The sequence below is a fragment of the Mustela nivalis genome (assembly GCF_964662115.1).
Source record: "Mustela nivalis genome assembly, chromosome: 2".
In the NCBI taxonomy this organism is placed as follows: domain Eukaryota; kingdom Metazoa; phylum Chordata; class Mammalia; order Carnivora; family Mustelidae; genus Mustela; species Mustela nivalis.
In genome coordinates this window covers 173346208-173371442 of record NC_139021.1, presented here as the reverse complement: position 1 = coordinate 173371442, position 25235 = coordinate 173346208, and the positions used below count along the sequence as shown (strand labels likewise).

General features: G+C 38.0%; 1 protein-coding gene across 1 annotated transcript; it reads right to left on the bottom strand.

The window, feature by feature from the left end:
- Positions 1–2595: 2595 nt before the first annotated feature.
- On the bottom strand, positions 2596–24081 carry PNLIP (pancreatic lipase). The gene is made up of 13 exons (XM_082720264.1): positions 21513–24081; positions 21328–21373; positions 20013–20167; positions 14848–14970; positions 12723–12857; positions 11869–11980; positions 10536–10655; positions 10305–10424; positions 9660–9778; positions 7140–7269; positions 4668–4776; positions 3942–4106; positions 2596–2723 (listed from the first exon to the last, which is right to left on the bottom strand). Exons 2-13 carry the CDS (start codon positions 21371–21373, stop codon positions 2660–2662), a joined length of 1398 nt encoding a protein of 465 aa, XP_082576390.1. The 5' UTR covers positions 21513–24081; the 3' UTR covers positions 2596–2659.
- Between the last annotated feature and the right edge of the window lie 1154 nt (positions 24082–25235).

Genomic DNA, 25235 nt, shown 5'->3' with positions numbered 1-25235 from the left:
GATCTGTCTGTCAAATAAATAAATAAAATCTTTAAAAAAAAAAATCACTATCAAGTGATGTTGTTAAAAAAAAAGAATATTTCCTAAAAATTTACTGAGAACAGAATTAGGTAAATGATCTGAGCAAACAATTCATTTAAAACAATTAGAAACTTGCAAACTGCTCCATTATGGTGAAAATGGATATCCTTCCTCCCTAACAGAAGGGTTTTTCACAGATGTATTTTGAAAGATTTAATTCTTTGAAAACCCTTTGTTCCACCTTGTTACTTGAGTAAATTTGTAGACAATCTTTTTATTCATTTCTTTCATTATTTGCTATTCATTGTTATTAGTGTATTATAGAAAAGTTCCAAGAGCAATTCATAGTAATTATAATTAAAAACAGTTAAAAACAGTGATTAAGCCTTCAACATGTATTAAACGCGCTCATCCCCAAAAACTTTGTGTATACACTGAAGACACCAAAGTTGATGTGTGTAACCAGACCTTTACCCTCAGTTCAGCTCTGTACTCGTATATTTAACTTCTCAATTGACATGGCAATTGGATGTTTGATGAGCATCTCATATTTGACAGGACTAAATCTGATCTCTCTCCTCATATCTGTTCCTCCCAAGCCAGTCATTTCAGTCAATGGTATCTCCATCTAGTTGCTCTGGCCAAAGCTCCAGGAGCCCTCCCTTCCATTCAAATATTCATTCCTTTCCCATATACAGGGTCCATGTGTGTTGCAGATGCTGGCTTCCTACCTGGTCCAGTAGTGCACCCTGACTGGCGTAAGCCAATGGGCACATTCCATTTATCAGGCCACAGGCCAATCAGAGTGAGTCTCGGGGATTTTATTTGGGAAAATTGGGAGGGAGATATACCTTTGGTCTCCTACTGAATGTAAAAGAGAAGGTCTCCTATTAGTCCTAACTGTGGTAAATAGCCCTTCTTCAATTGGGAGAGGAGCCGGCCTTGGTCTAAAACCATTAGACACCATAGACAAGAGAGCATGAGAGCAGATAAAAAGTGGCTCTTGAAGAGGTCATGAAGTTGTTGGATCAATAAAACCTGAAGCTTTCCCATGTCTGGGCTTTCTAGTCATGTGAACCAGTATATTCCTTGTTGTTAAGCCAGTTTGAATTAGAGCTTTCAGTTCATGTGGAAGCATCCTGATTAATGCAGATCAATGTTCTCAAAACACATCTTCATGTGTTGATCAACTTCATATACTTTGGTGAAACATGGAATGAAAGCATTTCACATCTCTGTGGTTTTGCCTATGTTGTTCCCTTTCTGGAGCTGCCCTTCAGCCATGTTCTCTTGCTAAATCTCCACCCAACTTTCAAGACCTAGCACAGATTGGTGCTCAGTGATTGGACATGGCCTAATTTTAAATACTTGACTTTAGTGAAGTCATTCATTCTTTCCATTAGTGAGATGGTCATTGAGAAAATATTTATTTGGTCTCCTACTATCTGCCAAGCATTTGTCAGCCACATACAACACGTAAACACCTTAAGGAGAGACATGCAGACAAGTAAATAAGCAATTCTGATCCAGAGAAAGAAGTTCTGAGATGGAGGAAGTTCTGGGTGCAGCAGTAATGTGGTGGGGGCTTCTCATCCAGTCTTAGGGGGTGTGGAAATGGAGGTGAAGAAAGACTTCCTGGAAGAAATGCTGTCTACACACAAATTTAAGAACCAGGAGGAGTTCAACAGGCAAGAAGACAAGAGAAAGAACATCTCAGAGAGTGGAAGAGTTTGTGCAAATGTCTAGCTACATTTGAGATCAGGGCCCTGTTGGGGGCAGTGCGAGCATATAGATTTCTAGAAGGAATGTGGTAGAGATGGTGCTAGAGTCCTCAGTTCAAAACTGGACAGGAGGACCTCACAAGGCTTACTGAGGGATATGGGCTCTTTCTTGGAGACCATTAGGAGGATCTTTGATTTGTGCTTTAGAAAGATTAAAAAGGCTATAGAGAGGAGAGGAGTTTGAGGGGACTCTGCTGGGAGCAGGGAGACTGGTCAGGAAGCATTGGATCTGCCCCATCCTTGCTCCTTATGTGTCATCTTTCCTGAGATGTCTGATTAGGAGCAGACACAGAATGTAAAGATGATGGGAAAGTGGCCAAGTTTGATACTTGCCACGTGTACACCCTGGGATGTGGGTCATCTTGGATCCGGAAGTCTGTCTTAACTGATCTGGATGACAACAATAATATTAGCAATGGGCATGATGTCAGTGCCAAGGAAACGATTTTCTCAATCTCAAATGCCCACATAATATGTAGCAAATTTCAACCATCATTTGTGGTTCTTCAGACCAACTCCAAATTTTGGATTTTTTTTTTAAGATGTCATTTATTTATTTGACAGCAAGATAGAGATCACAAGGGGGCAGAGCAGCAGGCAGAGGGAGAGGGAGAAACAGCCTCCCTGCTGAGCAAGGAACCCGATGCGGGCCTCGACCCCAGGACCTTAAGGATCATGACCTAAGCCGAAGGCAGGTGCTTAACCGACTGTGCCATCCAGGCGCCCCAAATCTCAGATTTTAATTGCATTATCCAAAAGAGCCATGCGAAAAAAGAACATGATAACGAAGAGATGTATTGCTTCACCAATAGATTTTATTAACAGTAAGATACGCGGTGGTCACATGTCAGTGACTCTTAACACGGGGTAAGAGTGAGCAGAATATCTTCCCTCACGGTTTCTTGACTACAGAAGTTGAACCTGCAGAGAGAAAACAACAGAAAGTCAGCTTTTCCTGGTGGACCGCTGGTGTGTTGAGCGTAACACAGCCTCTCATCTCCCCAGTCTGAGCAAGAACCACTCCCTGTGCCTGAGACCAGACACTGGCCAAGGGAACACAGACCTCTTCTGTATAAAGGACTGCGTTTTCCTTTCCAGTGTTCTTTCATAGCTGCGCAAGAGCCGAGAGGAAGTGTCATTGGACGTCCCCAAGAACAGGGAGCATTCATTTGCCATATCCTAAAGCACCCACTAAACACTTGGCTATTGTCAATCAGTGCAACCTAGGAAGGGCAGGGTCAGTGGCATGATAAAAAATCAGCCCAAGGGAAATTTCTGAGGTCCTGATGTTACCTTCACTATGCATTCTTACTTAATTCAATAACCAAATTGAAATGACTAGCATTACTCACTAAGACTGAACAAAACTTAGTTTGCCTAGGAGCTCATTTTCTTCAATGACATGCATAAGCATGTGCAAAGGGCCTGGTACATAAAAGGTATTCAGAAGGCGCTCTCTTCTTTTTGTCTTCATTTCCCTCCCTGTGGTCCGATGGCCAGCAGACTCGCAGATAGAAAATTAAAGGTTAAACACTACTAGGGATAAAGGACATGAGAAAGGAAGGGCACACATGATCTGTATATGAATAAAGGTGAACTGAATTTGTTTTGTGGTCGTTAAGAACTTGCTGAAGTCAAATTTCCTGCCTACGAATTATGGTACTGAGCTTTCATTTAATTATCTTTAATGGAGACAAGAAAATAGTACTCTCATCCCGTCACCACCATCAAGAGAGTAAACATATCCATTACCCCAAATTGCTCTTCTGTTCCTTTTTAATCTCTCCTTCTTGACCCTGCCCATTTCCCCTCCTCGCAGGCAGCCAGTGACCTGCTGTCAGACCTAGGACACAAGGCTCAGTTGCTCAATGAAATCTCTCTTTCCACTTCAGGGTCATGAAGCCAGATTCTCCGTTTAACACTTTACTTGCATCAAATGACACATTCGTATCTACAAACCCCTCAAAGTTCTTCCCCGAAAATTCTGCTCTCTTTCCTAAAGAAACAGAAGGTACTAGGAAGCAACGGTGACCATGGCTTAGGAGAACCATTGTCAGAGATTGAGCCTACAGCAGACTTCCAGTGGGAATAGTGTGGGTGACTCGGGACTGCAAATCTCTTGGGGTTTTTATTACTTACACTTTTCCATCGTTTCTTTCCACCATGATCTTGGACGCTCCCACTCTGGGTCGAGTTGGGTTGATCACCCTGTTGTACCAAACAAATTTAACCTTCTGCAAATCTCCAACGTCCACATCAGAGTCAAATTCATTGGAGTGAGTGCTGTCTGGCTCGAGAGTACCCCTTGGGAGTTGAGAAGTTAATGAAAACATACATGAACATACAAATATAGACATATATATTTCTAAAATGAGCTTACAATGTATCTCTAGTAAGGTGATTGACGGTACATTCGCTCTTCTAAGGTATTAAATGCAGACACATATGCCAACTCAGTGGTAGGTCATTTGCCAACAATAACTCATATTCCTTTAAAGTCATCCTTACTTTAATAAAACTTCAAATGTGTTTTAGTCACAAACCTCCCACAACTTAATGAAAGATGACATCATCATGTCATCTTTTCCCGGTGGTTTTGTGGGCAGAAAAATTATTTACTGATTATAAATCAGATGCCATGCATCAAAGCAAACATCAGTGGTTTTCTCAGGAACTAGCAGAGAAAAAATTCAGAAACAGAATTCTGTAATGTACTAAGGTATAAGATAAAATGATCTCTTCCTTGGAATGACGTGTGGTGGTACTCTATTCCCATATATAATGAATAAATGCGTATGTTCATAACTGCATTATATGGGCAAAGAATTCCAACATTTAAGAAGTGTAGGATAATATTTTACTCACTTGAAAATTTCATACTGTTTAGAATTTCCTTTATTTCCAAACAAAGAAACTAGCACGTGTCCCGTAACCTTCTTCCCAGACAATGTCACAGCCACCTTATACCTCCATCCTGCACAGGGGGAAAATATTTGCAAACTGTCAGTTTGTAGAGAAAATATGCTAAAAACAGGCTTACTTGGATGCCATTGCTGCTGAATTTTGGATAATTTATATATAGGATTGATTGTTCTTCCAATCAAATAATCTCCTTTACCAAAATGTTCCGAAGACAGGTGTGAAGCCAAGGCAGGAGCACAGAATCTTTCCAAAGTCCATAGATATCAAGTAGTATATGTAAGTCATAATATTTCTGTTTTCAGTTTCTTAACCTAACAATTTATTTTGAATATTATAAGAACTATATCTTGAAAGAAAGTAGGAAGGGGGCACCCGGGTGGCCCAGTCAGTTAAGCCTCCAGCTCTTGGTTCCAGTTCAGGCCATGATCTCACAGTCTTGAGATCAAGTCCTGTGTCTGTCTCTGAGCTCTGTGTGGAGTCTGCTTGGGGATTCTCTCTCTCTCTCTCTCTGTCCTTCTGCCTTTCCCCAGCTGGCGAACTCTTTCTCTCTCTAAAATAAAATAAATAAAATCCAAAAAGAGAAAAGATAAAAGAAAGTGGGAAGAGGATAGAGTATGACATTTTCATCAGTTTACTACTTTTTAAAGATTTTATTTATTTATTTGAGAGAGAGAAATAGCACAAGTTGGGGGAGGAACAGGGGGACAAGCAGACTCCCCACTGAGCAGGGGGCTCAATGTGGGTGGGGCTTGATCACAGGACCCCGAGATCATGACCTGAGCCAAAGTCAAGTGCTTACCGGACTGAGCCACCCAGATACCGCTCAATTTACTATTTTCATAGGTCATCACATTTTAGAGTCCTTTTTTTTTTGGTCTACATGGTCTACATTTATTTAAAAAAATATATTAATTCAGCTTTACCTTGCCATCAGAATGGTATTAAGTTATGGTAACCATTTTGTGGTACTAGTCCATAGTTAACTAGCAGCTTATGCCAGTTAGAGCTAGCCTGGGCCAGATTGAGGAGGGAATAAAACTTGGCTTATTTTTTGCAGTGCAGCCAACCACACTGGCTCTAGTCTAAATATTTTCTTCCTCTGCAACCCAGGAAGGAACATGTCCCACCATCCCTGTACTCGCTAATTCCTATCACCCATGGAGCTTCCCACCCTAAATATCTCTTAAATCTGTCAACTCCCTACCATTCCCACGATCTTTGGTATCTCTCTCCCGGATTACTTTTGTGCTTGTACAGAACCTCAGAATTTTGCTTCTGTGAAATCTCTGACTGAGTTGAAAGAGTCTGGAGCAAAAGTAATCTCCTGAATTTGGCACCAGAATAAAACACGAAGAAATTCCTTTTCCTAACGTTTTTTTTTTTTTTTTCTTTGTTCTCCCAGATTTTTATTTTTATTTTTTTAATTTATTTATTTTCAGAAAAACAGTATTCATTATTTTTTCATCACACCCAGTGCTCCATGCAATCCGTGCCCTCTATAATACCCACCACCTGGTACCCCAACCTCCCACCACCCCCCGCCACTTCAAACCCTTCAGATTGTTTTTCAGAGTCTATAGTTTCTCATGATTCACCTCCCCTTCCAATTTCCCCCAACTCCCTTCTCCTCTCTAACACCCCTTGTCCTCCATGATATTTGTTATGCTCCACAAATAAGTGAAACCATATGATAATTGACTCTCTCTGCTTGACTTATTTCACTCAGCATAATCTCTTCCAGTCCCGTCCATGTTGCTACAAAAGTTGGGTATTCATCCTTTCTGATGGAGGCATAATACTCCATAGTGTATATGGACCACATCTTTCTTATCCATTCGTCTGTTGAAGGGCATCTTGGTTCTTTCCACAGTTTGGCGACCGTGGCCATTGCTGCTATAAACATTGGGGTACAGATGGCCCTTCTTTTCACTCTATCTGTATCCTTGGGGTAAATACCCAGGAGTGCAATGGCAGGGTCATAGGGAAGTTCTATTTTTAATTTCTTGAGGAATCTCCACACTGTTCTTCAAAGAGGCTGCACCAACTTGCATTCCCACCAACAGTGTAAGAGGGTTCCCCTTTCTCCACATCCTCTCCAACACATGTTGTTTCCTGTTTTGTTAATTTTGGCCATTCTAACTGGTGTAAGGTACATACAAATGGCTATCAGACGCATGAAAAAATGTTCATCATCACGAGCCCTCAGGGAGATTCCTATCATTGTTCATTCGGGCTCTCAAATTCTGCTCTTTTACCCCAATGAGCCAGAGTTACATTGAACATAAGAGCTTTTGAAAAGTTTTCCATGTTGGAAAGGAGCATTTACCACTTTTGTACTGAAGAACAGTTCCACACATTTCACTGAACATGGGAAAATACATAGCATGTTGAATTTAAGGCACATATAATACTTACGAGCAAAACTAATGGCATCACCAGTGTTTAGATAAAATATCTGGTTCACTCCGTTTGTTTTTCCAGGAAATCTGTCAGCGTAATGACCCATCTGTGGGCAGCCTCCGCTTGGGCAGGGGAAGCACTTGTTCTAGGGGAAATTAACAAATGATGAATGAGGACACTCTTTCTTTTTAACAGCGTGTCATCTTTTTCCACCTGTTGTTGCAGTTCAAATATTTGAAAGCCAATTCTGTCGTGATGGCAAAAGACAACTTTCACAGTGTTTCAGCAAAGGTAGAAAATGCATTTCATTAGTTACAATGACAAATTTGATTGTTAAATAACACGATACTAACAAAAATACAAAAAAATCATACATAAAAGGGAATTTAAATATATACTTATACATATATTTTAATCTTTTCTCTTTTGCTTCTGTATGTTGCTCAAGACATTTGCCTACAGGTAGTTAGACTTTATTTTAGAAAGATTGCAAAAGAAAGAGCAAAGGGTGATCATCAGCTCCAATATGCAAAATAGTATCCATTAGGAGTCAGGTTTTTCTCACATTTTTCATTTCCCACTTTAGCATATTAAGGTCTGAAGGATTCGGACCTCAGAATTTTCCTAGTGTGAACAGAAAATGCCCCAGTTGGCCCTTAAGTCCTCACTGTGAGGTTGGGGTGTGGAGAATACATGTATCACTTAGGAAAAATGTTCTCTTTCTGGGCCAGGAATTATGGGAAGAAGAGAGGAAGAGGGAGAAACAGAGTGGGGAGGGCAAACATCCCAATTTCTTCTGTGGAAAGGTAATCCTACTCCACAGTAGAGGCAAGGGGCAGACTCTTGGATCAATGAACCAGATGGGGACTGGGCCAAGTCTCAGGGTCTGCGTCTAACAAAAGTTAAGGAGAGACTGAGCCCGTCAGGAGGAAATGGCCAGAGTTCTATGGGGAAGATGGCCAAGCCAGAAGAGTTGATGTTCCTAAACATTATCTGCAGACACCAGCAGCACATCCATCAATAATGCAGACCCCAGGTCCTCCCCTCTGCCCTACACACATACTGGCCACCAGCACCATAACCACTGTGCCCAATACCAGCTTGGAGAGAAGATGATGAAAGGGTCCAAAGGCTGAGAAATATGCAAAACTGAGAACTTTTCCTTATAAAAGTGTCTGAGCATCACCTAAAAAGACTGTTTATATTACTGAACTCAGACTAAATTTTAACTGAATAAAACCTAAAGCTTCTTTGTTAATTTTCCCCATTATCTAAAGATTGGGGAACACGATAAAAATAAAGTTAAACCAAAGGAAGGGGATGGTGATCTTCTTTGTGCACAGCTGTACTATGTATCCTCCCAACACACATAGCCAACAGTTGCTGAATGCCAATTATTAGAGTTCAGATTCTGAACTAAGGAACGAACTAAAACATATCTCATTAAATCCTCCCACAAAACCAATGGAGTCTACCATTATTATTTACATTTAGAAATGGAAAAAACTGCCTTAGAGAGAGGTTATATGTTTTGTCCAAATTATTCAGCCAATTAATGGTGAAACCAGCTTTCAGGTCCTTTCTCTTTGACACTAAGTTATACATCTTGATAATTATGACTTCACCTGGTGTGTTATTTAAAATTGTCTTTATTAAATATACATAGGTTGTATATTTTTATAGTGAAAAATTATAGTGAAAGGAAGAACAATAAAAATTAACAGGCAACAGATACATAATTTTCAAGATTACATGTAAGGATCCTAATCCAGATACCTAGCGAATACCAAACAACATGAAAACTCAAAAGCAAGCAAGCAAACAAACAAAAACTTGACAATTATGAGATTGCACAGAAATATCCACAAGCACCTAATGATATAGTTTTATAGGGTCAGCATCTAAGACAAGTTTTCCGTATTTATCAGCATCCTGTAGCCATAGCTCAGATGTCCATAGACTTTTTTTTAGTAATAATTATTTCTAAAACAAGTTTGAATTTTTGCCTGATACACACTGAAGGGATAGAGAACAATGTAGATATGGAACATCTCAGTACACAAGCCCATTTTTCTAAAGTTCTCCAATGTCTCATCACTATTATGATAAATACATATGTCAACTATATTTCTTTAAAAAATAAAAATATATAGAGGCACCTGGGTGGCTCAGTGGGTTAGACCTCTGCCTTTGGCTCAGGTCATGATCTCAGGGTCCTGAGATCAAGTCCCACATGGGGCTCTCTGCTCAGCAGGAAGCCTGCATTCCCCCTCTCTCTGCCTCTCTACCTACTTGTGATATCTCTCTCTGTCAAATAAACAAACAAATAAATAAATAATATATATATATATAATTAAAAGTATAATGTGGCAATCATATAGTGGCATTCATTGAATGCATGTCACAGCACATACGGTGAACTACACTCGTCATGAGAGGCGATGGTCACAAAATTCTTCAGTCTGACGCTCTCCCAACTGAGCTATTCTGGCCGCCCACACAAAATTCTTTAGGTACAAGGCAGCTTCTACTTACTGCAGTGAAAACGCTGTAAGAGGCACAAGGGAATCCAGCAAAGCCATCAGGGTTGAGGATGCTATCAGAGTAATATTTATAGCTTCTTAAGTGATTACAGGCCACAAAGTCACGAGTTCCTTTGAAATCAGACAGTATACATTAATAACAGATTTTATTTTTCCAAGGTAATGTCACAATTAGAACATGGTGGTTGAATAGAATTTTCTAATTCGTGGGAGCTCATGGTGGTCATGGAACAGAGTCATCCATGAAGTATATTTATGATTTGTGATACAATTAGAAATTAAATGTCATTTAAGATTTTAATAGAAATGCCATAGCTAAATGAAATAGAAAAATAACTTCAGAACGAAGAAATTCGTCATTTGAAAAAGGAAGAAATTCGTCCATATAGATAGAAGGACAACTTACTAAAGCATTCCCTGAATTAGGAAATTCTGAATTGGAAAGTTGACTACAAATACATTGTCTTTCTACAGTCTCCTCCTGCCCACTTTCCCCAGAGAAAAGCCTATATTTTGGATTAAAAGTCCTTTGTTGTAGAAAATATGAGACCTGTACCAAAATATTGAGCAAGATTAGTAAAAAGTGAAACACAAATTTTGCCCTATGAAAATCTCTTCATGCACGTAATGGTTTTACCTTCCCAGATCCCATCTATGTCAACAATCTGAGAGAGAATGTTCTTCTGACATCCGGGCATGTCTTTTCCTCCATTTGGAAAGAAATCTAGGTGGCCTGCAGTTTGACTCATTCCAAAACCTAAGGAATATTAAAATATGAGAAAGTTGATGTTGATGTATAGACTCAAACACTTTAGAACACTCTACTATACGGACTCGGAAACACTGGCAGATGACTTGAAGGACTCACCCATGTTGGGGATTATAGGGGCACCATCTGTGTGAATTACATCCACAAACTGGGCATCACTGGGGTCTAGTCGGACTAGTTCAGGCGTGCCCTCAAAGCAAGGTTCAGCTGGGTCCAACCCTAAGGTAAATAGAATGTGTCGTGTTAATATCAGTGTACACCCACATTGAGCTTTCTTCATTAATTACCCACTCAAGTGCAAGCATTGGCGGGAGCCATGACTTAGGCCTGGAATGGGATAAGCTAGTTCTTCCTGATCTTATCATTTTCCTACACTTTCTGTGTCTAATTTTCTATTTGCATGATAGTGAATTTTCTTCAAACCATGGGATTTGGTTCTACTTATGGATGCTTAATCCCTGGGACAATCCCAGCTACTAACAGCAGTTACAAGGAAAGAGACAGGTTCTGGGAGACTCCTAAAAGCTGGTCAGGATAAAGGAGTCCCTATTCTACTGCAAAATCCTGTGAGGGCAAGACTTTGGTATTCATGGTCACCAAGACCACAGCTTTACAGAGGGCCTGGCTGAGCAGGCTCTTGTAAACATTTACGGATTATGAGAAAGAATGTTGTCTCCAGCAAACTAATGATAGACATCTAGATGTCCCCATCAATCCAAATGTGACCAATTTATCCAAAATCAAAAAGAGTCAGAAGGTCAGAGACAGAGTGGGATGATGGAAGAGGAAAGTGGGTGCTCCCTAAAGTGGTCCCCTTACAGATCCAGGACAGCAAAATCTTTCCTATAAGGTTGCAAAGTTGTTTTAGGGCCTGGGTATATACCATGTGATCCCACTGCCAAATGCAACCAGTCTGAGATTTGTGAGATACTATTTTTTATCTAATGAGAGCATGCAGAATTGGTTAGCCCATCCTGATCACCTGTCCCCTGCCACTCTTGGTTTGTGTTCAATGAGGTCTGGGATAATTATCAATTGCTACTGAAGCAGAATGTAAGTAATGATGCATTTTTGAGCTTCTTGGGTTTAATTATCTTTATTATTTATTCTATTATTTATGCTATTTATTCTATTTATGAAACTTGTCCTTTGTGAATGCCTGACAATAGAAAAATAGACCTCCCGATGTTCTTAATTAAAATTTTAGTCATATTATATATATGTGTGTGTGTGTGTGTATATATATATATATATATATGTTAAATATGGCTCTGTAGGCCAAAGATCAATATCAACAAAAAATCACAAGGCCTCAGAACAGACTGATTGCTGATCGTGTGGCCCAATTCAGAAAACGCCAAATTTCCATCCGTTTGGACCTCCTATAGGCTACACTGAGTCCAACTTTTCAGTATTTACTGTTTTGACCAACCTGTGATTCGTCCAACAGTCCCGTTGGTCCTTCTTCCTGCCTCTCCAGCTGCGTGCGAGCCGAGGCTGTGGCCAATGATGTGGACATTGGAAGGTGAGTACCCAAACGCTGACTGTTGGAAAGAAAATTTCTTCAGAATACTTCCTAATACTGCAAACTTCAAGATGGCCACAGAAGGGGATCCTTGCAAAACATGAAAACCTGCCACCCCTTCAAAGCAACTGCTTTTCGTGACTTTTTGTTTAGTTGTCATGGTCTAATGTTTAAGCTGGTGGAATCTGGGCTCTCTTTTGTTGTTTTACTATGTAGAGGACCCTTGCTGGGTATGAGGAATTATTACCCAGAAGTGGTAAAGCAAATATATGGGTTAGCAAATAATAAAACAATTACTTAAGGAGATTCCTGTTTAACATTTTTTTAAGGTTTTACTTACCAAAGCAGATTAGTTTGGTGTCATTGTGCTCTGTTAAAAAAATTAAAAACAGAACCAAAACCAAGGTAGTTTCATCTTGAAGTTAACATTATCACACCTACTTGGTTTAATAAACGGTAAAATGAAAGGAATACTGATGGAATTCAGTAGCAGCAACCTACCCAATTGCTTGAGTAACATCACTTAAAAAAAAAACAAACTAGTTTTTAATTTTTTTTAATTTTAAGAGGAATATTGATGAAACCTAAATCTAGATTGATTGATTGATTTTGCATTTTTCTTTCCAACCACAGGGAAAGTCAAATCTCAGTAGAGGAATGTCTTTAGTAATTACCATGCCTACAGCAATTTTTAAACAAATTTTTACAGAGAATCTGGAGAGCAATGTGCATGGACTTTTATAGAACCTAGAGGGAGTTACCTGAAGAACTTCAACAAAATAAGCCACTTCTGCCCCCACAATCCTGATGTTCTGGGACGCCTGCGTGTAACCAGTGCGGGAGCCACTTTTCCAGTCTATACAGATGCAGTTCACACTTTCCACTTTGAACAGGTTCTGATGGAACAGACACAATAAATAGATAAAGAATTCAGGATATTTATGAATCAATAATTAACACATTTGAGAATGAGGGTACATTTCCTCAATGACTTGTACATCATCAAGCTTATTTTTAACCCACAACAATAAACAAAACTACGGATATGAAATTCCTTTTGAAGTTTAACATTGGCTCCAAATTTAAGGTCTGGCCATAGCAGGAACTGGATTCTGGGGCTATCTACTGTAACAGATGCATAGACATTTGTTGCAGGGAGAAATGTATAAAATGGGGTACAGTGGATTGTCTCATCAGAGCATCATAAATGTCATAAGCCTACATTGTCCTTACTAGAATACATCCCAGGACATTGTCCCTTACTAGAAGGCATCGCAGGAATGTTTTGTTCACTGCTGTATCCTCAGTGCCTCAAATAGTTCCTGGCACATAGTAGGTGTTCAATAAATATTTACTGGATGAATGAATAAATGAAAGGCTATGTTAGGGCTCCCTTAAATAAATATACTGAACATAAATGGGTAAGCTTTTCCATGATGGAAAGAATAATCAAAGTTTTTGGATGAAAATATTTTATTTTATATTACTGATGAATTACTTCACATAAAAGCATAACCCACTAGATATATACTGGAAGCTTTGTTGATGCAGGTCAATGATAGTTTCATGAATATTAGATCTGGGAGGAATTTTGTTTGTTTGGGTATGTGTATGGCTATACATATCCCCACCTTTTCCCCAAGACTTTCAGGAGGATGAAGCAATCTTATAAATCACCTCCAATTCTTTTATTTTATAGATAGAAATCTCCAAAGAGGGAAAATGATTTGCTAATGTCATGGTTGGCTAAGGATAGAGTCAGAACTAGAGTCTAGGACCTTTGACCTTCTAGGGTAATCCATTTTTGGGTTTTTGTTTGTTTGTTTGTTTGTTTGTTTTTACCATAAAGCAACCATGTAGTTGCTTGGCAGAGGGCCTGCGAAGATTGTGTACACATATCTAAGAAATTTTAGATACACTTATCTAAAAAAATTTACATTCCCTTTGAGCTAAGAATCCCTTTGTCTTTTTCCTTCATTGTATAAAACTTGATTTCTACCCTCCCCTTAACAATCATCAGCTTAAATTATTTTAGAAGACAAATTAGGGTTTTGCTGATTATTTTTAAACTTGTGAAGTGAAGCCCGTTTATGTTGTCGGCCTTCAGGATTGGTGGATAGTCTCTAGAGTTGATTCAATCCAGCCTTTGGCTCAAGTCATAGACAGGTCTGAAATTAAAAGTGTTTAGGAGGACCGTTGTGTCTTGTTTTTTGGACCTTGGAAGAAATGACTGCACCTGTGCTCCATGCTGGCCACTAATGCTTGTTGAATAGATGAATCAAGAATAATGTTCCTCAAGCACTGGCAGTTGCTAGGAAAAATATGTTCTATTTGATTTTCTATCTTTTAGTTCTTCATTATCATGGGGCACACGGCCAAAGGCAAATTAAAGAAAATTGGATCACTATGGTTGAAACAACAGAAGCCGAAAATGAAAACCTACACAGTTTTCCCAGTTATTGCTACCATCGGAGATCAAAGAGTAGCAAGTGAAAATCAAAGGAAAACAATTAGTTTGGGCAAAATAAGTTATCTTAGTTCTTCATATAGAAATGAAAACCTACTGAAAAAATTAAAGTTATTGAAAACACAACTAATATTGCATCAGTAGGGCAACATCTGTTGCTAGAGTTTTGAAATATCTCTGTATTAGTTATTAAATAACCACTACCTAGAGCCACCAACTGCTTGCCAACCTTGCTGCCCTGACTGTCCCTGGTACCCTCTACACCCTACCACCCCTTGTACCTCCCCTTGAACCCTCAGGAGAGTCAGATGAATGCCAAAGTGGTTGGTATTTGTCCTGATTGGTTGCAACCTGTGTCTTCCCCATTGTTAATCATCATTCTGGGAACAACCTTCCCTTAATTGATTATCATGTCTCACCTTGCATAGATTGGACAACCAGTTTTCTTCTCCCTTGTCTATGAATCCATGAATAATAAAGCGGGTTTTTCTATCTGTTTTGAAGTTGGAGTTTGTGATAGTTGATGGATCTGCAGCAAGTTCCTATTTAGGGAAGAAAAGTGTTTAATGTTCAGTTTCTTTTATGTCCAATAGAACCCTTCATACATGGAGGAAGACAGCAGGTAGGAGAACACCATCAAGACTTGAGATCCTTGTGAATAAGGATTCTCCTATTACAGGCAGGCTATTTGCAAGCACCAAGTTCCAGACATCATAACATTTTTGCAGTTGTTCTACTCAGAATAAATGTCTGCTATAATATTGATGTAGAGGTTTTGTTTCCAGACAACAGAAGGCTTCGTGTGTGTGTATGTGTGTGTAAAATTTTATACACACATACACACACATATATAATGCTGGGAGATTATATATAATATTGGGAGAGTTTATATATATGTATACATATATTATATATAATATAGTTTATTATAGAGTGTTTATTACATGGTGACATGTGACAGAGTGTTTATTACATGGTGACATAGAGGTTTATTACATGGTGACAGAGTGTTTATTACATGGTGACATAGAGGTAGGATAAAAATGATATCAAGTTCCAGTCAAGACATAGGGTGGTTGAATGGATTAAAAAAAACAAGACCAATCTATAGGTTGTCTACTGGATCATTTTAGATCATTTCAGATCTAAAGACACATGCAGACTAAAAATGAGGGGATGAAAAAAGGTATTCTAAGTAAATGGAAACAAAAAGAAAGCTGGAGTAGCAATACTTGTATCAGACAAAATAGACTTTAAAACAAAGGCTATAATAAGAAACAAATAAGGAATTTATGTAAAGATAAAGGGATTTATCCAATAAGAAAATACAACACTTGTAAAAATTTCTGCACTCAACATAGAAACACTTAATTATATAAAGCAAATATTAATGGACACAAAGGGACAAAATGATAGTAATACAATAATAGCAGGGGGATTTAACACTGTGTTTACATCAATGTATAGATCTCCCAACAGAAAATCAATAAAGAAAAAGTGATTTTAAATGACACCTTAGAACAGATGGACTAAAATATATTCACAGAACATTCTATCTCCAAACAACAGAATACACATTCTTCTCAAGTACATGCGGACATTCTCCAGAATAAGTCAAATGCTGGGCCACAAAACAAGCTTCAATAGATTTAAGAAGATTGAAATCATACCAAACATATTTTATGACAACACTGGTATGAAATTAGAAATCAACTATAAGAAGAAAACTGGAAAAAAATACAAACAGGTGGAGACTAAACTACATGCTATTAAACAACCAACGGGTCAAGGAAGAAATTGAAGATCTAGTTAAATCAATATCTTGAGATAAATAAAAATGTAAATGCAATGTTCAAAAATCTATGGGACACAGCAAAAGCCATTCTAAGAGGGGAGTTTATAGTTATACAGGCCCACATCAAGAAATAAGAAAAGGCTCAAATAAATAATCTAACCTCATACCTAAAGGAACTAAAAAAAGAAGAACAAATAAAACCCAAAATTAATAGAAGGAAGGAAATAATAAATATCAGAGTGGAAATAAATGCAATAGAGACTTAAAAAACTATAGAAAAGATCAATAAAACTTAAGAACTATTTCTCTGAATTGTAAACAAAATTGATGAACCTTTAGCCAGACTCATTAAGGAAAAAAGCAGAGAGGGCCAATAAATAAAATGAGAAGTGGAAAAGAAGTTACAGCTTATACTACAGAAATACAAAGGATTATAGGAGACTACTACTAACTGTGATATGACAACAAGTTGGACAACCTAGAAAAAAATGGACAAAGTCCTAGAAATAGATGATCTTTCAAGACTAAATCAGAAAGAAATATAAAATCTGAACAAACCAATTACTAGTAAGGAGATCGAATCAGTAATTATACTCTCAGCAAACAAAAGTCCAGGACTAGACAGAGTCACAGGTGAATTATACCAAACATTTAAAGAAATCTTAAAACCTATCTTTCTCAAACAATTCCAAAATACTGAAGAGGAAAGAATGTTTCTAAACTCATTCTACAGAGTTAGCATTAATCTAATAACAAAACCAAACACTATAAAACAAACAAACAAACAAACTCAGACCAATATTCCTGATAAACATAGATGTAAACATCTTCAACAAAATAGCAGCAAACTAAATTCAAAAATACATTAAAAGGATCATTTATCATGATCAGGTGGGATTTATTTCAGTGATGCAAGGATGGCTCAATATCTACATATCAACCAATGTGATACAGCACATTAACAAAACAAAGAATAAAAATCATACGATCATCTCAATGGATACAGAAGAAGCATTTGACAAAATTCAACATTCATTTATGATAAAAGCTCAATAAATTGGGCATAGAGGATATATAACTCAACTAATAAAAGACATATACGATAAACCCACAGTTAACAGCATACTCAATAGTGAAAGCTGAAGGCTTTTCTTTTTCCAAAATCAGGAAGAAAATAAGGATGCCCATTCTTGCCACTTTTATTCAGCATAGTGTTGTAAATCCTGGCCTCAGCAGCTGGGCAAGAAAAAGAAATAAAATCATTCAAACTGGAAAAGAAGAAGTAAAGCTGTCAGGATTTGCAGATGACAAGATACTATATATTGAAAACCCTAAAGCCTCCACCAAGAAACTATTAGAACTAAAAAATGAATTCAATAAGTTGCAGGATACAAAATCAATATACAGAAATTTGTAGCATTTCTATACATAATAATGAGCTATCAGAAAGAGACATTAAGAGTACAATCTCATTCATAATTGCATCAAAAAGAATAAAATACCTAGGAATAAATTTAACCAAAGAAGTGAAAGACCTATCTTCTGGAAACTATGACACTGATGAAAGAAGGTGAAGTTAATGCAAATAAATGAAAAGATTACCTTGCTCACTGACTAGAAGAATTAATATTAAAATGTTCATGCTACCCAAAGCAGTTCAATGCCACACAAATTCAAAGCAATCCCTATAAAAACATCAATGACACTTTTCATAGAACTAGAACAATAATCCTAAAATTTATATGGAACCACCAAAGATCCTGAGTAGCCAAAACAATCTTGAAAAAGAAAAACAAAACTCTCAATTTTAAACAATACTACAAAGCTACAGTAATCAAAACAATAAAGCACAGGCACAAATACAGAAACATAGATCAAGGGAACAAAATAGCCCAGAAATAAGCCTGCACTTATATGGTTAACTAGTGTACAACAAGGGAGACAAGAATATACAGTGGGAAAAAGATAGGATCTTCAATAAATGGTGTTGGACAGACATAAACAAAAGAATGAAACTGGAACCCACTCTTGCACCATATAAAAAAATAAACTCAAAACAGAGTAAAGACAAAATGTAAGACCTGAAACCATAGAATTCCTAGAAGAAAACATAGGCTATAATTTCTTTGACATTGGCCTTAGCAATATTTTTTGCTTAGCAATATTTTTAGACAAGAACAACAAAAGAAAAGGTCAACAAATGGGACTACATAAAACGAAAAAGCCTTTGTACAGCAAAAGAAACCGTCAACAAAAATGAAAGACAATCTACTGAATGGCAGAAGATATTTGCCAATGGTATATTTATTAAGGGGTTAACACCCAAGTTATATAAAGAACACATACAACTCAATATCAGAAAAAAAAATTGTCGGATAAAATAATGGGTGGAGAATCTAGATAGATGTTTTTCCAAAAAATATATACAGATGCCAAAAGGCACATGAAGACACTCAACATCACTCATCACCAGGGAAATACAAATCAAAACCATAGTAAGCTATCACATCACACCCGTCATAATGGCTATTATTAAAAAGACAAGAATTAACAAGTGTTGGTGAGCATGTGGAAAAGGGGAACCCTCATGCACTGTTGGTGGGAATGTAAATTGGTGCAGTTACCAATAATAAATGGAATGGATGTTCCTCAAAAAATTAAAATAGAACTACCATATGATCCAGCAATTCCACTTCTAGGTTTTTATCTGAAAAAAATGAAAACACTAATTTGAATAGAAATTTGCACCCCTATGTTCACTGCAGTATTATTTACAATAACCAAGATAAGCAGGCAACCTAAATGTTCACTGATAGATGAATGAATAAAGAAGATATATAATATATATTATTACATATAACATATAATATTATATATATCTATATAAAGATACATAGCAATATACTCAACCATAAGAAGAATGAAATCTTGCCATTCATGACAACGTGGATGGACTTAGAGAGTATTATGCTAAATGAAATAAGTTAGATAGGACAAGTACCATATGGTTTTACTTATATATGAATCTAAAAAACCAAAACAAATGAATAAGCAAAACAAAACAGGACTCATAGATACAGAGAGTAAATTGAAATGGTAGCCAGCAGGGATGGAGGTGGGGGGGATGGATGAACTAGATAAAGGGAATTAAGAGGTACAACCTTTCAGTTGTAAAATAAATAAGACAAGAGGATGTAATGTACAGCATGGAGAATATAACCAAAAATATTGTAACAACTTTGTATGGTGACATGGTAACTAGACTTATTATGATGATCATTTCATAATGGTTTTATATAACGAATCACTACGTTGTACACCTAAAACTAATGCCATATTGCATATCAATCATTCTTTAATAGAAAATAAAGTGGGGGCGCCTGGGTGGCTTAGTGGGTTAAAGCCTCTGCCTTTGGCTCAGGTCATGATCTCAGGGTCCTGGGATGGAGCCCCGCATTGGGCTGTCTGCTCAGCAGGGAGCCTGCTTCCTCCTCTCTCTCTGCCTGCCTCTCTGCCTACTTGTGGTCTGCCAAATAAATAAATAAAATCTTAAAGAAAAAGAAAATAAAGTGAATCTAAATTAAAACAAAGAGAATAATTAAGTTAATCCATTAATCAAGTTAATGGACCTTTTATACAGTTACGTAAAATAATACTTAACCTCACTGCCCCAAAAGTCTACAAAGATGCAAATTCCACTAATTTGTTTCTTTGGAAAACTTAAAAATTTAGTATTCTTATTACATAAAATGGATAGGACGTAGTTCTGAAAACAGTGAGTTCTCTTACTTGAAAGTTATTCGGGTTCTCATTAGTATACAGGAGGAAGCGAGTATTGACATCTTTTGGAGCCCAAGGCAGTATTTTGAGGGGTCTTTCCACAATTCCTGCCCATGGGGCGTCATCACTAAAGCAGCCAAGTCTTGGGAAGCAGACTTCTTTTCCTGTAATCACCCAAAAGCATTTCAAGGATGTTAGTTTAATCAGAATTCTCTTTTTTTAATGGTCTCTCTGCCAAAATATGAGTTAAATTACATTTTGTGGGCTCTTTGTTTCCTCTGCATTCCCAGACATCTTCCTATCAATGTACTCACAAAATAACTTCAGCATCCCAGCTAAAGATAGGCTTCTGTCCCTCATTTCTACAATGTACAACTACCCGACCCTCCTCGTGTCTCTGTCCAGTCCCGTGCTGGGACCCAGTTTTGCTTCTCAATTCGATGTCTTCCTTGGGCCACCAGTGCCCAAGAAAAGAGCAACCTTGTGTCTCCATTCCTTTATAGAGAGGGGTGAGGTTTTCAGTTATTTACAGGCATCTTCTGGTGTTGTGCTTTGGGTAGAAAGCTTAAGTCTCGTGCAAATGCTAAAACTTTATATCTCTACCTCGCTGAGAATTTAGGTCTCTGACCCATGTTTGAGGAGCATTCTGGATTCCCATGATGAAGAAGCGGTTCATGAAAAATCAAACAGAAAGTCTATGGTTTGACACAACTGTGCTTGGATGTTAACTCATAAAAGAACAACACAAAGGAAGGGATATCTAGGAGGATAAAGTCTCAATTAATAGTAGGCGTAGGAGCAGTAGCTGTTGTGGGGGTGACATTCTCAAAATGTCACTACATGCCAGGGGCCAGGTAAGACAATTTACAGGACTTATGTAAGTCTCACAATTATCCTGTGTTAGCGTTATACGCCCGTTTCACAGATGAGGATAGTGAAGCACAGAGAAGGTAAGAATTTTGCTCAGGTTAATAGATCTGTGGCCAGTAGAAACGGCTCAACTTCCACCCTTGATTCCAAGCCAGGGTTGCTAGATTAGCAAATGAAAATAAAAGTCACATGTGAGTTTCAGATACACAATGAATACATTTTAGTATAGCTTTGTGTCACATATTCATTGATTATCTGAAATATTTATCTGAAGTTCAAATTTAGCTATCTTGGGTTTTATCTAGCAACCGTACTCAAGAGCTTGTACTCTTAATCATGTATCTTTTTTGTTCTACTCCTTATGCCATAGTGGCTTGAGTTCAGGCATCACAAATTTTCTGGAAGGTGTAAAGCAGGAAATCACTTACAGCACTAAATAAATATCTTTTCTTACCTACTACTGCTCCCAGCAGCAGTGATAGCGTCCAGATTAGCAGCATCTAAATAAAGTAAAAAATATGATTGAGTGTGGCTAAATAAGTTTTTAAAACATTAGCATAATTCAAGTTCAGTTAGAGCTCTGGAGGAAAATTGGTAAATTCTAGTAAATGAGGTTTGGGAAGCACGTTCCTGACTCACCGTGGCAGTTCCGTCAGGTTCCACACACAACCAGATAGTGCCTTGCAGGTTCTTTTATAAGCAAACCTTATCTGTTTGAGAAGTTCCATGGAAAAGTGGCATGAAAACGGAGGACGTTCCAAGTGTGCATTTATAATTTTAATCATAAATAAACCAAGATTGATAGAGTAGGTCAAGTTTCCTTGTGGGAAGTTGAGAAAAGGGTTCATACAGACTGTTCTCTTCCAATGGGCTTACATAATGCTCAGAATCACCATAATTTCATTGTAGTGATAATTTCATTCTAGTCTGCGCTCCCCCCACCACCTTTTTTTTAATTTTACGTTTACAATTCTCTGTGCTGCTGTATGGATCTGTGTGAAACTAAATTGTTTTCACAGATTTGATAACAACCGTCTTGAAAACAAATACTAAAAGCTTACCAGCTTCAGCAGTTTTCGCATAACCTTGCCTTACCCTCAAAAGCATGAAATTAGAAGCCATTCTTCAAGAGGGCTCATTCCTTTTAGGAAAGTTGTTGTTATTTTAGTTTGATAGCCTACAGAACTAGCTTATTTCTCAATAATAACATGGAGAAAAGAATAAATGAACTGACAAAAGGAGTTGGGGGTCCTTCCAAGAGCAAAGAGGTGGAAATGGTGACCTCACCATCAAATAAGATTAAGAATAGGAGAGAAAAATAAAATTCAACTTGGAAAAAAATGGTCTGGGGAAAATACTCTGAACTCTGATTTCAGAGTATTTGATAGAGGAGAACTGAAATGTTTTCAGTTGGTGATAGATTGCTTAAAATAAATTTTTAAACTACTGTAATGGGATACCATAATTTTAAGAGATTGGAGACATTCAGCTTGATACTGTCATAGATGTAAGTTGAATCCTATGAAATTGCCATATTTTCAGGTCAAAAATGGTCAAGGAATAATTCAGTTCCCTGACAAAGTTTATAGGTACAGGAAAAAAACCAATGAAATTATTTGTGATTAAGGAGAAAGTTCAAGAAAGTTGGGCAAGGCAGGAGGACAGAAAAATCAGAACAGAAGACACCAGGAAGGGATTCCATGGATGGGAGTCAAGCCAATCCCCATGGAGTCCTTCTTGTCTTAGCATTTTTTATCTCTTCCTTAGGGACTCTTGTCTAACCCTGATTAAGCTGGTTTCCCTCTCTCCTCGGAATACACCTCTCTTTTGAACACCCATCATGATCAGTTGTGGGCCAAAAACTTTGAGAAGAATGGAATTCTCTGGGCCTTGTTGTCCCTCCTTAGCGTGGAGCCCATCTGATACATCGCAGGCCCTTATACTTGATCTTAGCCAAAAGGCCGAGAGGTGATCATAGCAGGCCCTTAACACATGTCTGTGGGATGAGTGAACAAGTGAGGAAACGGATACAAAAAGCAATTTAGTTTGCATAATTTCTCCAAAACAATTATCTACACAGTCTCTTAGTAAATTATAATTTTCTTCTTTTTTCAAGATTTTATTTATTTATTTGACAGACACAGAGGGAGAGAGTGCACAAGCAGGGGGAGTGGCAGACAGAGGGAGAGGGAGAAGCAAGACTCCCTGCTGAGCAGGAGCCCGACATGGGGCTCGATCCCAGGACCTCAGGATCCCAACCTAAGCCAAAGGCAGACACTCAATGACTGAACCACCCAGGCACCCCTATAATTTTCTGAACCTCTTTTAACTCAGAACAAGCAAGTAAACAAATGAAAAAAAAAAAAAAGAGAGAGAGAGAGAGTGTGTGAGCCAAACTCTGGATTTCACTCTGAAGTAAACTACATTCTTGGTGAATTACCAAACTCACACCAAATTTTCAGGTGGGAAATTTTAGACAGTACAAAACATAATCCATAATTTGGGTCATCTTTATTCAATATAGGCTATAGATTTAGGAATAACAGTCACCAAATTCTGAAAGTGAGACTATATAGAGTTCATAGGGGAATTATTTTTAAAAACTGAAATAGATTGAAATTTTAGAATGTTTGGGGAAGATTTAATTTCCCAAACTGTTATACAAGTTAAGAAGGGAACTGTATATAATCAGTGGCCTTTCATGCCAGCTCTTCCCTTAAATTCAATCTGGCTCAACTCTTGAACTGGGTTGTAAAATTTTATAAGCCATATTGCTTCCTTGAAATCACAGTGATCTAGAAACGTCTGGAGTATGTGGCAGAGATTGCTGGCCTCTTCCTACAGAGGACAGCATTAGGCTCTATTACCCTATCTCCTTTGCAGGAAGATGGGGCACAGAATCAACTTCTGGACAATGAGACGCGAGGGCACAGATATGCCCCAGTTTCAGTCCTGTTCACATAAACCCACACAGGATCCTCTATGCGCTTTTACCTTCCATGGCTTGAAGTACACAAAGACAGTGAACTTGAAGGCCAAGTGTGAAAGCTGGTGAGCCACAGGATGGAAGGAGTTTGGTTTTCCTGCTTAGAGGAAAGCCACCCATGAACCACAAACATCCATTTTAAAATCTACATGAGCAAAAAATAAGTTCCCATTGTTTTAAGCCACTGATATTTCAGTTATAACAGCTAGCATTAACTTAACCAATAGAGATTATTTTGTTGTACAATGATTTCTCCTACTTTAAAGAATGTTCAGGTAGAAAACATTGAATCCTTGGCTGTACCTTTTACCAAGAGATTTGGAAGGTATACATGCATAATAGTAATACTTTGACAGATTATTTTTTCTCATTTTTTATTTTAAAAAACCCCTTTCCTGCTAGTCCTTAATTTATAAAAAGTAATTGCTAACTTCTTCACTCTGTTTTTGTAGAGTATTAATTCTAATGGACATTTTTCAATTTAGTCTTTGAAGGTGACCATTGTTTTGCAAGCAACCCGAAGCCACATAATATCCCAAGGTTTGTGAAAAATCATCCAATGTTGCCTGGGCTCTGAGATACAACTTAAGTGTAGTTGGAGTTACAGCATGCTGAATACATTGGAAATTCTCAAGTCCTGCAGGGTGGGTGGGTTGGAACTACTTCCCAAGCTCTGCTTTCCATCGGCCTTTGTTATTCCTTGTGTCTCAGGGTTGTGGGCTATGAGGTGGGCCCGGTAAAGGATGGTAGAGATCTGGCATTCCTTCCCCAGGTATCCCATGCCACTGAAAGTGCACTCTCAGAAAAATAATCTCATGTCTCCTGAACTCAACAGCACATTACCTGACATTGACTCAACGTTGACCCTAAAACCTTGGACATTTAAAAATAAAAATGTAAAAATTTAAGTTTCTAATCCAGGAGCAATGTTTGCTGGGGAAGTAAATATTGACATACGCTTTGGTTCTGAGTCTGAAAACCTTGTGATAGCCAACTCAACGGAGGGAAAGAAAAGCTCTGGGACATCTGTGTGGCCTGATAGTCCGCCTGTTAGCCGAACGGGGTCTCATTTACTTAACCTTCAGAGAGCCTGTCCTATCCTTCCTTATCCAGTTCAGCCTACTGCCAGGACCGTCAATGGGAGAGAGAACTGCTCCCCTGAGGAGGCCAGACTGCTCTGAGCAGAAGAATGTCTCACACCATCCAGCGCAAGCGTCTTGCTAAGTGCGAAGACCCAAGGGAGTGAAGTTATAGTCAACCCCCCATTTTGCATGACAGTGGTTTACTTTGTGGCATAGAATAGCAAGCAAAACTACAGTTTTATGGCATTAGTTATTTAATTTTGCATACTTTTAAAATTTTTTCCTGTAATATCC

Bases quoted from the DNA above. Each gene is read 5' to 3' on its own strand.
- PNLIP (XM_082720264.1), bottom strand. From the start codon at position 21,373: ATGCTGCTAATCTGGACGCTATCACTGCTGCTGGGAGCAGTAGTAG. The intron at 11,981-12,722 runs GTAACTCCCTCT...TCTTTCCAACAG, and splicing joins ATTTTGTTGAAGTTCTTCAG to TCAGCGTTTGGGTACTCACC. The intron at 10,656-11,868 runs GTTGGTCAAAAC...TATTTACCTTAG, and splicing joins GACTGTTGGACGAATCACAG to GGTTGGACCCAGCTGAACCT.